At 47.6% G+C, this 12,451-nt stretch overlaps 2 protein-coding genes across 2 annotated transcripts in view; one reads left to right on the top strand and one right to left on the bottom strand.

The window, feature by feature from the left end:
• KCNN2 (potassium calcium-activated channel subfamily N member 2) overlaps positions 1-7,527 on the bottom strand; it is a 77,339-nt gene extending 69,812 nt beyond the window's left edge. The window contains exons 1-3 of the mRNA XM_080371230.1: positions 3,871-7,527; positions 2,422-3,551; positions 2,022-2,117 (exon numbers count right to left, since the gene is read on the bottom strand). Of these exons, the coding sequence (XP_080227356.1) occupies positions 2,022-2,117; positions 2,422-3,551; positions 3,871-3,892 (1,248 nt within the window). The 5' untranslated portion in view covers positions 3,893-7,527. The remainder of the gene's footprint in view (positions 1-2,021; positions 2,118-2,421; positions 3,552-3,870) is intronic.
• MCC (MCC regulator of WNT signaling pathway) overlaps positions 1-12,451 on the top strand; it is a 715,741-nt gene that overhangs the window by 146,288 nt on the left and 557,002 nt on the right. The window lies entirely within an intron of this gene.

The following is a 12,451-nucleotide window of genomic DNA, read 5'->3' as shown; positions in this document are numbered from 1 at the left end:
CGTACATTCCTAAACCAAAGTATTTTAAAGGTACTTCTTGTTGTCAGATGCCATCTAACATAAATTTATGATCATAGATGGACACCATTTTTGCTCTGCGTGTTCTTATTTTTTAAAAGTCAAGTGTCTGTACAGAAACAGACTATGACTAAATTAAAAAGCTATCAGATATCTAATAGCTAAGGGTGGTACTATGCCCCTTTCCTTCTAACAAGCTCCTTGAAAAAGAGAACTTCCTTTTAATTTGCAAGATGAATGACAGAGCCCCTTGAAGCTGCAGCTCACTCCAGGCCCTGCCATGACTACTGCAGTTTTCAGTGTCTCCCAGACTATAGCATAGGGTATTGCTGTTTTACAGGCAGGTATACCTGTGTCTGTCTGTACTGTCAAGCAGCACTGAAAACTACATTAACCTTGATTAAGTCACATGATTGCATAACCCTTCCTATTAGTATGCATATGTAGTTGCATGCATGAGGAAGTTGTTTAAAACAATAAAAACCCAACCAAAATGACTTAAACCTGTAGGTTTTTAAGATTGTTTTTTCTTATAACACACTTCTGTAGGAATGAAAATTTGTAACTCTTTGCATGAAAAAAACCCCCAGCCGAATCTTGGAGTAACTACTAAGTATAAGCTGATGCATACAGGGACATACAATTATTTCGTTACCTTGAATAAATTTTCCATTTAAAGTTTCTAGAAAATGCACAGAGTAATTTCCAATTTCTACAGAGATATTTTTTTCCAGCTTTCCTCTTCATGCCCAAAGCACAACTTGTGGGAAGATACACCAGCGAAGAAGGCTCCCACATTGCTGCAGTGCCACTTATCTATTTTTGTACAGATAAAGAAACCTCTTCATCAGTACTCCAGTAGCTTACAGAGATGCTCTTTCACCAGAACACTTGTTTATTGAGTACAATATCACTAAATAGCTTTCAGTATCTTTGATATTAATGCAGAGAAACTGGGTTCTGAGCCAGGAATAGGAATTTTGCATGTGCAAGGACTTGCACAACAGGATCCAATTTGGCAAAGAGTCTTCAGTAACATAATACTTCTCTAACATTACTCTAAGTAGGAGACTATGGTACCATTTCACATTGGAACTACAGCACTCATTGGCACAGAAGCAGGGTACTACACGATTCTTACATTGTTTTTTTAATGGTTGGTACTACTCTTCTGGAAGACTGGAAAAGCCTTCTTTGCCCTTGAAAGCAGACTTTTCAGCTTTTAGCTCAAGGGATCTCTAATTAATTTGAAAAAGCAAAAGCACCAATGTACCTAAGAGTAACGTATTTTTCTTTTCAAAACTTTGAATTCTACCTTTTGTAGATTTCAGCTGAGCTGAAATTTTAATTTCTTGGTCAAAAAAAATACAACTGAAAATAGAACTAAGTCCCTCGAACAGAACCTGTGACAGTATTTGTGAGACTTACTCTACAACTTTGATCACTACAGTCCTCCTATCTTTAGCCCTACCTTTCTTGACAGTTTTCCTCTGTTATATTACCAATGGCTGTGCAGCATTAAATAAAACAAGTCAGTAGAAGATGAGTCTTACCCTCCTCTTAAGCATTCTCCCAGAGTACACTCATATCTGAGACACTGGCACAGTGAAGACAATTAACCTTGCCATTAAGAAAAAGTGCACAGCATGAAATTTAGTCATTAGGAAATAAAAGACAGTTGCAGGACATCTGCTACAGAAGACAGCAGGCATGTCACCAAGAAAGCACGTTCCAACCTCAGGGCTAAGCCATCCTATAGCGTAATAACCGCAGGCAACACTCCCTAGCAGGCAGCGCTTCCCGGCACGTCGATGCGCACCGTGTTTCTCTCCGGGGCTGCGGTCCGTTCACCAACTTCAGCAGGCATGCAGGCAGCGCTTCTGCTTCCCGACCCAGGGGAAGCGCCAAGCACTCACCGCCGCCGCGCCCCGGGGCAGACCGCCCCGCACCTCGCCCCCCAGCTGTGCCTGCAACCCTCACCGACCCGCAGCAGCAAGCGTTACCTGGATCTCCCTTGCATGGTACACGATGATGAGCCCGAGCAGGATGATAGTGGAGAGGCTAATAAGGCATTTCAGAGCGAGGGAATACAGCGACTCCTGCAAGAGAAAGACACCGGCGCCGCTCAGGGACCGGCGCGCAGGGGCCGCTCCCGCCCCACCGCCCCAGCCCCGGGCAGGGCCCCGTCCGGGCACGGGCCGGCGGCATCTCGGGGCCGGCGGCACCCCGCCGCAGGTCGGGGCGGGGACGCGCTCCTCGGGACGCGGGCGCGACGGGACGCGACGGGACGGACAAGCAGCCCCGCCGCGCTGGGCTCTCCGAGGGGCCGGGGCCGCCGCTCCGCGGGGCCGCGGGACGATCAGACCGGCTGCCGGGCCGGGCCAGGCGAGAGGCGGCGGGTACCTTGGTGTAGGCGCCCCAGGAGAGCTCGGTCTCGATGACCATGACGACGATGCCGAACATGCCGAAGATGAGCGCGTAGTCGCTGAGGCGCTTGCGCTTCTCGAAGAGCGCCCGGCGGTGCCCCAGCTTGTAGCCGATGTTCTGGTTCTTCTTCTTGGTGGACTTGCCCCCGCCGTTGTTGGCGCTGCCCGGGCCGGGGCCGGTGCCGGTGCCGGCGGGGCCATAGAGCGCCAGGTTGTTGGAGTTGTTGTGCTCGGGCTTGGAGACCACGATCTCCGGGGCGGCGGGGGTGCCGGCGGCGGCGGGGCTGGCGAGCGGCGGCTGCAGCGGCTGCGACTCGGGCTCCAGCTCGTGCAGGTTCCTGCGGGACGAGCTCAGGTTGCTGAGCGGCCGCATGACGCCGCCGTTGTACCTGCAGCTGCTCATGGCTATTTCGGTGAAGGGGTTGCTCTCCCGGCGCTGCTGCTGCTGCTGCTGGTGATGGTGGTGGTGGTGATGGTGGTGGTGGTGGTGGTGGGTGCTGCCGCTGCTGACACTGCTGCTGGGGCTCGCTGCCTGCTGCTGCTGCAGGCTGTGGCACTGGTGGTACTGAGGGTACTGGTGAGGCTGCCTGGACGCGCCGGCATGGCTGGAGGGGGTGAGCTCGCTGACGTTCAGCTGGCTGCCCTGCCGGGAGGAGGCGGCGGAGGAAAGTGGGGAGGAGTGAGTCCGGAAGGCGCCCGAGAGGGGCGAGGAGGCGCGGAGCAGCAGGGGCAGGTTATCCCCCGCGGCTGCCGCAGCAGCCCCGTAGTAGGCGCAGTTGTTGCACTGGAGGCATGGGCTCTGCTGCTGCTGCTGCTGGAGGCTCTGCTTGTCTTGGCCGTGCTGCTGCTGCTGGCAGTGCGGCGGCGGCCGCTGCTGCTGCTGTTGCTGCTGCTCGGGGCCGAAGCCCGCCGGGAACTGCCGCGGCGCGTCCATGCCGGGGCCGTTAAAGCCGCAGGAGGACCGGGCGGTGGTGCACCCTGCGCAATGCGTTATGGTCGGCAGGGGAGAGTCCTGCTGCCGCCACGAAGGGCCCATCCCGGCTCCCGTAGAATCCAGCCGCCGCGTCCGATTGGTCGGGCGGACCAAAACAACGGGCATCACGTCACCTGAGGGGGGCGGACCGGCCGCGGCGTGAGGCGCAGGGTCCCCCCGCCGCCCCGCCCCGCCCCGGCCCCGCCCGGGGATCCCGCCTCCCGCTCGTGCCGCGCCGCGCCCGCAGGTAAGGGCTGCCCTCGCCCTCCGCCCCCGCGCCCGCCCCGCCCGCCGCGGGGAGCCCCGCGCCGCGGAAACCCGGGGCTTCCCGGGGGCGGGGAGCGCGCCCGTTGCCGGGATCGCCCCCGCTGCCGGGATCGCCCCCGCCGGGAAGGGGCCTCCGCGGCGGGAATCCCCGGCTCCCCCGCCCCCCGGCTCCCCGCCGCCGCTCACATCTGCGCCGTCTCCGGAACATGGGCGCCGCGCCGCGCTCCGGAGCTGTCCAGCAGCGCCTCCCGCCCGCCGTCGCCGCCCTGCAAAACACAGCGTCGCGCCCGCTCCCCTCCGCCGCCCCGGCGGGCCCGCGCCGCCGCCTGGGGCCCTGCCCGCCGCGGGTCGCCGGGGGCGAGCGGCGGAGGCCGCGGCCGGTTGGCGGGGGGCCCTCCCCGGCCCATCTCGGGCCTGTCGCGAACGGGGGTGGGGGGACACACGACGGCTTCTGTCGGCCGCTGCTTCCCTCGGCGGGAGCGCGGTCAGCCGGCCGCCGCGGTGGGAGGCCGCCCCGCGGCGGCGGTTCCGGGGCTGGAGGCCCTCACCGGGGGGTCGGCGGGAGCGTTACCGTGCGAGGGGATCCGTGTCGCGGAGCAGCTGCGCGCCCCTCCGGCGCCGGCTCCCTGGCACACAGCGCCAGCCCAGTCCTTCAGCTGGTCGCCTGCTACCATTTGGCCTCTTCCCCTTCCTTTCCCTCCCAAACTCTCGCTGAGTAATTCATTCCCACCGCTGCCTTTGACAGAGTAACGTCTGCTCCAGGTAAAGTCTCTTTTCTGCCGCATATTTAAGGGGAAATTCTTTATAGCGAATAATCGTGAAAATGGTAAGTGTTTTACCTTGTTACAGCTGTGCCGTTCTTGTCACCTAGGTGAGATTATAAGAGAGGTTTATTTTTTTTTATGCCCCCCCCCCCCCAAGTCAGGCAGCACCGTCTTTGCCGCTTGAAAAATCAGCTGCTGAATCTGAGGTTTGAGAGGTTTCCTTACATCTTCAGCTTCTCACTAATGTTAAAAGAGAAAATTCACCAAGCCTTTCTAGGACAAAAGCCACCTCCTTATAATTTCTGTGTCTCACGACATTCAGTTTCCTTTGAAAGTCTACACCCTTGCGTGGCTTGCATTTTAGATATATGAGTGAGGCACTGTCATCAGCAAAGTTTTTAAATATCCTCTGCTATGAAATTTCAATGCCTTCATTTCTAACCGAGGTGTACCTTTTAAAGCAAACTGGGATTGCGTATGCACAATCAAACAACCCTCACTAATGCAGTAAACATCATAGTTGTCCAATAGAGAGAGATTTAGACAGTGACCAAAAATTAAAAATTCCTGAGTATGTCTACACAGCATAGGTTATTTTGGAAAAAGCACCCGTAAATAGGAGTATATGTGATATATATCATCATGCCTTGTGATAATTCACAATTTAACAACCAAGTTTTGAATAAAAATCCATACACACATTCTTGCATGAAGCAAGATAAAGCACTTTCCAAATAGATCACTCTGTGTTTTTAAATTCTGCTAAAGTGTATTTGGATGCTTTCCATTGAACTCAATTCCCCCGAGCACCAAAGACCAAGAAAAAAAAGCTGCTTTTATTTTTAAGAATGAACAGGCTGTTTAACACAGTTTCAGATCTTCCATTGTTTGTTTGAAAAGCACAGTACTATAATTCTTTGTCACTGGTCCTATTCTACCTGTGTTTTCAAACAGATGTGAATCATATGGATCTTAGAAAATGAAAACCTGAGGGAACCCAGGCTTTTATCCCTATGTAAATAAATGTCCTGCACAAGCATGCGGTCCAAATGAATGTTTTGTGAACTAGTTAAAGATTTAGATAGGCCTAGGTTTCATCTTTCTTTTTCGGCTCATGCTGTATCCTTAATGTTTGCTTAAAGATACTTTCTTTTAAGTGTTCTCCTTAACAGAAGATAAATTTCCTACTTTACCATGAAAAGCTTTTTAAGAAATTTGTAAATCTTCATGTTTTATGTAGAAGTCACCAAGGCTCTGTCCTGTAATTTCATCTACTTCGGTCAGGCAAGGTTCTGTTAGAATTGTGAAGAAAAAATTCATCTTTTTAGAGTCTTGGTAGACTAAAATGTATCATAGCTGTATTCTATATGGGAAAATGATTGTGTTAATTTTTCTGTTTCATATATAAAAGTTAACATGTCCCAATTTTAATACCTTTACTGCTGCTATATTTGTAGAAATGGCAAGGACAGTGCTGTTACTGTTTTAGATGTTTCATTTACTTGCTGGATTGTTTCATTATGCAAATAAACAAATGAATATTCCCGTGTTTAACACAAGAGGTCACACTAATCACACAGCAAGTTGTAAAACTAATCAGCTAGGGTTTTATTTCAGTTCCATTGTGCAGCCTGGAATATCTCATCACCGTTTCAAGGTCTAAAATAAGAATGTTGAGAGTTTGCATTTACACAGCTAAAGAGATAAACCTTCCTCACTATGACACTGATTAATAAGATGAAATAAAAAGATGCTATTTGTTCTAATGACTTCCCTTTTATAATAATTTTGAAGTTCACTTTTAAAAATGAGTGTATTTGTTTTCAGAAATAAAATATATTCTTTACATGAATTGAATTGTTATGTTCTTTTATATCACAAATAATTAGCAACAGCAGCTCAGAACTGCTAAATCACACTAAACTGGTAACAGTGAACCCCTATGAAACAAACATCTGTTTAGGATCAGGAGCTTTTTTTTCCCCCTACCCTTTCATTATATACTGGATGGAACTGCTCTTACTAATTGCCAGAAGTCCTGCTGCTGCTTTGCCAAAGAGGCTGTTTTGACACACACATACACGTGTGCGCATGTGTGTGTGTGTATGTGTACACACTTTTGCATGCACACCTTTGCAGAAAGTGAGAGAGAGATGGTTGGTTACTGCAGGTCTCATTTGACAATTATGATTACTGGAGATGTTTGGAAAACAGATTTTTCTTTTGCTAAACCCACTAATTGCAAGAACAAGATAAATACTGTTGAGCAAAACTGTACCAACGGCAGGACAGGAAGCTCAACAGACACAGGAAAAATTAGATTTCTGAGAGGAAAAAAACATTAAGAAATATTTGAAGTGACAGCTAATAGCTAGCCATTTGGAAAAATCACATAACAACCTCCAATGGAGATGCAACACCTACAGGCTACAATAAAAGTTACTAGAAAGCTCTGTTGGCTGTTACCCTATTGCCTCTACTCATGCCAGACTCCTGTTAAAATCGCTGAAAACCCTGCGTTCATAAAAATGTCTAAAAATACAGAAGGATAGTAACAAAAAGGAAACAAAAGGAATGGGGGGTGGAAGCCTAGGAAATTCCATTCTGTAACAGTAGTTTGAAGTCAAAGCACACAAGACCTAGGAGTTTCTAGAAAGCACTAAAGGAAACAGCCTTGTTCAGTTAAAAAAAAATGCAACCAGGTACACAGCTCAGTGTATACACAGAAGGATGCCATTCAGGGAAAGCAGAGTCACATTAATAAAAACAGAGGTAACACCAGCAGCAATAGGGTGTCACGAGATCATTCAGGGATATCCTTGCAGGAATAAAACTTTGTGAGACAACACCAAATGACGGCAGTACAGCTGCCAAGACGATGGCATGGAAACTAACCATATGAGCCACATGTGCAAATCACCTTTTACATACCGTCTGGCAGGGCTTTTACACACCAGATGTCTGATGTTCACCCCAGCAGCTTCTGTTGCCGAATATTTGTATGCCCTAACTGGAATCCCACCTCTGCTGGTCCTGTGCTTATTTCAAAGACCTTTTGATAATGTTCCACAGTAGTGGGGTGCAGGACAAGGCCTCAAGGACAAGAGTCCAAGTACTGTTAGCCTGATGAATAGAGAGACATGTTAGAACTTGTAGGGCACAAGCCCTGGGAACAGAGGAGCAAGCTAACTGCAGGCTCTTGAGCCGTTGCAGTTGAGATGGCAAACAGATGGACAAAGAGGAACAAGTAGCCAGATAAGGGAACGGATAGTGCCGATAAGGAACTTTATTAACTAAGAAAGTCACAGAGGAAGAAACTCCCTAATCTTAGAATAGAAATTGTTGCTATGACAAGGTAAACTAATCAGTTCCTATTGTTTTAACGGTGTGCCTTAAATGTCAACCAATCTGTGTTTTTTACGCTTAAGATTTAGCCAATCAGTGTGTAATATGTAGAAGACAGAAACGTATATAATTGTAAGAAAATCACTAATAAAGGGACAACTTGCTTGCATCAAGCTGCGTCCCATCTCTTCATTCGCCGCAAATTGGTGACCCCGATGTGATCCGGTGAAGGATCTGACGTGGAGGGACTCTCGAATCGCCTATCTGAGCAACTTGCAGCGAATCCCACAGAACTTTGAATGGAGTGCTGAAAGGGAGCGGGAGCCGGCCGGCCTGAAATCCCTCCGGAGCTGAGGTGAGCTGTGGGAAATCCGTCATGGGGAATTGGGCTTCGTCCCCAAAAGAGACATCTATGAGCTTATGAAAGGTCTTCTTAATAAACATAAGAAAAGTATTTCTGGGCAAGACCTTAAAGCAATGCTCAAATGGGTGCAAGTAAATATGCCCGCAGTGACTGCATCTACAGTTTTTACACGGGAACTTTGGGATGACACAGGGGTGAAATTGTGGGATTCTGCGACAAAAGGCAATACTGAGTCCCACCGTCTGCTCTCTTCATGGAGAGTTATTTTTGAGACTATGAAAGCACAGGAAGAAAAGCCAGAGGAAGGAGAGGAGGAGGAATCGCAAGCTCCTATAGCTCTTTCCTTATCAGCCTCTAAGTCACAGTGCTATAGACCCCTGAGTGTCAATGCAGTGGAGTATCCGCCAGAAGAAGATCCCTTTGACCCAGGACCGATAGACCCTGAAAAAGTACCTGATTTATACCCTCCTGTATACCCTCCTGATCTACGTGATGTTGGACAAAAATAAAGAAACAAGCCTTAAAGGAGGGGGATTTGGAAATGGCTAAAACTATAGTTGCTCCGGTCTTGTATACTCAGGGTCGGGCAGGGGGAGCACGATGGGAGGCTCTTTCTTTTTTGGTTGTTAAAGAACTGCACCGCACAGTTACAGAACATGGTATTTCTTCTCCCTGTTTTATAAGTCTGTTATCTTCTGTGTTTGATACTTATATCATGACTCCTCATGATTTGAAATCTTTAGCACGATTGTTACTAACCCCGACTCAGTACACATTATGGGAATCACATTGGAGAGGAGGACTGCAGGCACTCCTACTCATGTATGTCAATCATAATGATGCTGCATTAGCTGCACTGACAATAGAGCATCTTACGGGCACCGGTGCACATGCTGATCCGGTAGCGCAGGCTCAAAACTGCCCCCGTGCGGCTCTCGAGGCAATTAGAGAAGAGGCGAAAAAGGCTTTTTTCCAGGTCCCTGACTTACAAAAGCCACAAAAGGCTTTTACTAACATCACTCAGGAGTCTCGAGAACCTTATATGCAGTTTATTGATAGACTAAAACAGGCTTTGGAACGTCAAGTAGATAATGCGGAAGCTCGGGATATATTGCTAACAAAACTAGCTGTTGAAAATGCTAATGTTGATTGTAAAAGGCTATTGAAGTCTCTTCCCAACCCGAACCCCACTCTGGTGGAAATGGTGGAAGCATGTAACCGAATTGGTATGGTTGACCACGAGTTTGAAGCTATGGCCACTGCTTTTGCAACGATGTGTGGTGTGGGAAATTGCTATGGTTGTGGTAAGCCTGGTCATCTAAAGAGAAATTGTCTTGCGCGGGCTGCAGGGAATAAACAACAACCTCCTGGTCCTGGAGTTTGTCCGAAATGTCGGAAAGGGCATCATTATGCTAATCGATGTCGATCTAAGTATGACTTCCAGGGACAACCGATACAGGGAAACCAACCACGGAGCGCGGGGCAGCGACGCGTGCAGACACAAGTGCCACAACTGACATTTTTCAACAAGCTTGGAGAGAAGTACCGACACCTCAAGTCCCTGTCCGGCAACCTCAGGCAGCGCCGGATTGGACCTGGCAACCTCACACACAGTAACGTTGCTCGATTCCTCGGTTCATTTATTATCAACAAATGTCAAAGGATCATTACCCCCTGATAGACAAGCTCTATTAGTTGGTAGATCTTCCACAACATTGTCTGATCTATTTGTTTTACCAGGTGTTATTGACTCTGACAGTGTGGACGAAATCAAAATTATGGCATGGACTCCATTTCCACCTTGTACGATACCTCAAGGTAGTCGAATAGCACAATTGATTCTGATTCCGGCAAGGGTAAGCTCTCTTACCACTGATCACCCTCCGCAGAGGAGAGGAGGTTTTGGATCTACAGGGTTACCTCATATTTTGTGGGTACAATCCATTTCTCCACAGCGACCTATGTATCAGTGTACCCTTATTTACAATGACCAACAAATAGCACTAAATGGAGTCATTGACACTGGAGCTGATGTCACAGTAATTTCTCAAGCTAAATGGCCTCCGCAATGGCCACTGACTAATGTCTCTCAGACACTGGCTGGGATAGGGGGGACCGGTAACAGTCGTCAGAGCTTGGAACTAATTCAGATTCAAGGACCAGAGGGACATGTGGCTTCTGTTAAACCTTTTGTGCTACCTGTCCCTGTGGTCTTGTGGGGACGTGATGTATTGTCACAATGGGGAATGTCTATCCATACACATTTTTAGATGGGGCCATTGAAGTGCGCGACACCCTAAAAATAACATGGAAAACTGATGTTCCTATTTGGGTGAATCAATGGCCCCTTCCTTTGGAAAAACTTCGTGCACTTCAAAACTTAGTCTCAGAACAACTGGACACATTGTACCTTCTACTAGCCCATGGAATTCACCTGTTTTTGTTATTAAAAAACAAACTGGCAAGTGGTGCTTGCACCATGATCTCAGAAAAAGTAATGATGCTATGGAAGATATGGGAGCCCTCCAACCCAGGCTCCCATCCCCAACTATGATCCCTCGACACTGGCATCTAACTGGCATAGATCTTAAAGATTGTTTTTTCAGTATCCCGTTGCATCCAGATGATGCCCAAAAATTTGCTTTTTCAATTCCAAGCATCAACATGCAAGCTCCGTTCCAGAGATAACAGTGGGTTGTACTGCCACAAGGTATGAAAAATAGTTCTACAATGTGTCAATGGTATGTTGCGAAAATACTCAGTCCTGTCCGAAATGCTATGCCTACTGTGTTATTGTATCATTATATGGATGACCTTTTAGTGGCAGCACAACATCACGAAGTCATGGAGAAAGCTGTAGCCCTTGTCACAGATGCCGTGAATTCGGCAGGTCTCTGTATAGCACCAGAAAAGGTCCAAAAGTTTCCCCCTTGGAAATATCTGGGCTGGCGAATAAAAGCACAAACTATTGTTCCTCAACCATTGCAGATCAATACCAATGTAAGAAACCTGCATGATACACAAAAATTACTGGGAACAATAAATTGGGTTCGACCACTATTGGGAATTTCTAATACAGACTTGGGTCCTCTGTTTGAACTACTAAAAGGGGACACTAATCTTTGTTCTCCATGTAATCTTAACTCTGAAGCAGATACATCTTTACAAAAGGTTGCCTCAGCTATCGCTTCTCGACAGGCCCACCGGTGGGCCCCTGAACTACCTTTTAACTTGATTATTTTAAACCCTGCACGACAGCCTCATGCCCTGATATTTCAATGGGACCTTCAGAACTCAGACCCCTTGTTAATTATTGAATGGATCTTTTTACCTAACCAGTCTACAAAAACTATTTTGACACAACATGAAATGTTTGCCTCTCTGATTGTTAAAGCTAGATCACGCCTGTTAACCTTATCAGGGAAGGATTTTGTCTGTATTTGTCTACCAATAACAACAGTATATGTACAATGGCTTTATCAGCAATCAGACACCTTTGTTATGGCACCTGCCGACTATACAGGTCAAATAACTTCCCATCCACCTTCACACAAACTGTTTAACATTGACTTTCGTCTGATGTTAAAACCCAAAAGAAGCGAACAACCCTTACAGGCACGTACTGTGTTTACAGATGGATCAGGCAAATCACATAAATCTGTTCTTCTATGGTGGGATGATCAATGGAGACGATGGGACTCAGACATAGAGACAGTCTTCGGTTCACCTCAAATAGTAGAATGGAATGCAGTTGTTTGCATTTTCCGAAAATGGAATGTACCACTCAACCTTGTTACTGATTCCACTTATGTTGCAGGTATTGTTACATGAGCTGGAGCTTCTGTGCTGCGGAATGTTTCACATTCACAACTTTTTACCCTGTTACAGGAACTTATTTTCCTTTTGGACTCTCGATCTGCGCCTTATTTTGTTATGCATATTAGGTCTCACACCTCGCTACCTGGTTTTCTTGCAGAAGGAAATCGACGAGCTGATCTATTGACGTTACCAGTTCAAGTACTGCCAGACCGTATTGCACAAGCTAAACTAAGTCACTCTTTTTTCCATCAGAATGCTGGAGCTCTTAAACGACAGTTTGACCTTACTTCTCAACAAGCGTCAAATATTATTGCTGTCTGTCCTGATTGTCAAAAACATTCTTTCCCATCAATTGCTGCAGGAGTTAACCTAGAGGATTACAAAGCCTACAATTATGGCAAACAGATGTTACACATTATTCTGAATTTGGTAACCTTAAATATATCCACTCTTCTATTGATACATTTTCAGGTGC

This window comes from Falco punctatus (assembly GCF_963210335.1).
Source record: "Falco punctatus genome assembly, chromosome: Z".
Classification (NCBI taxonomy): Eukaryota; Metazoa; Chordata; class Aves; order Falconiformes; family Falconidae; genus Falco; species Falco punctatus.
This window is presented reverse-complemented; position numbering and strand designations above follow the sequence as displayed.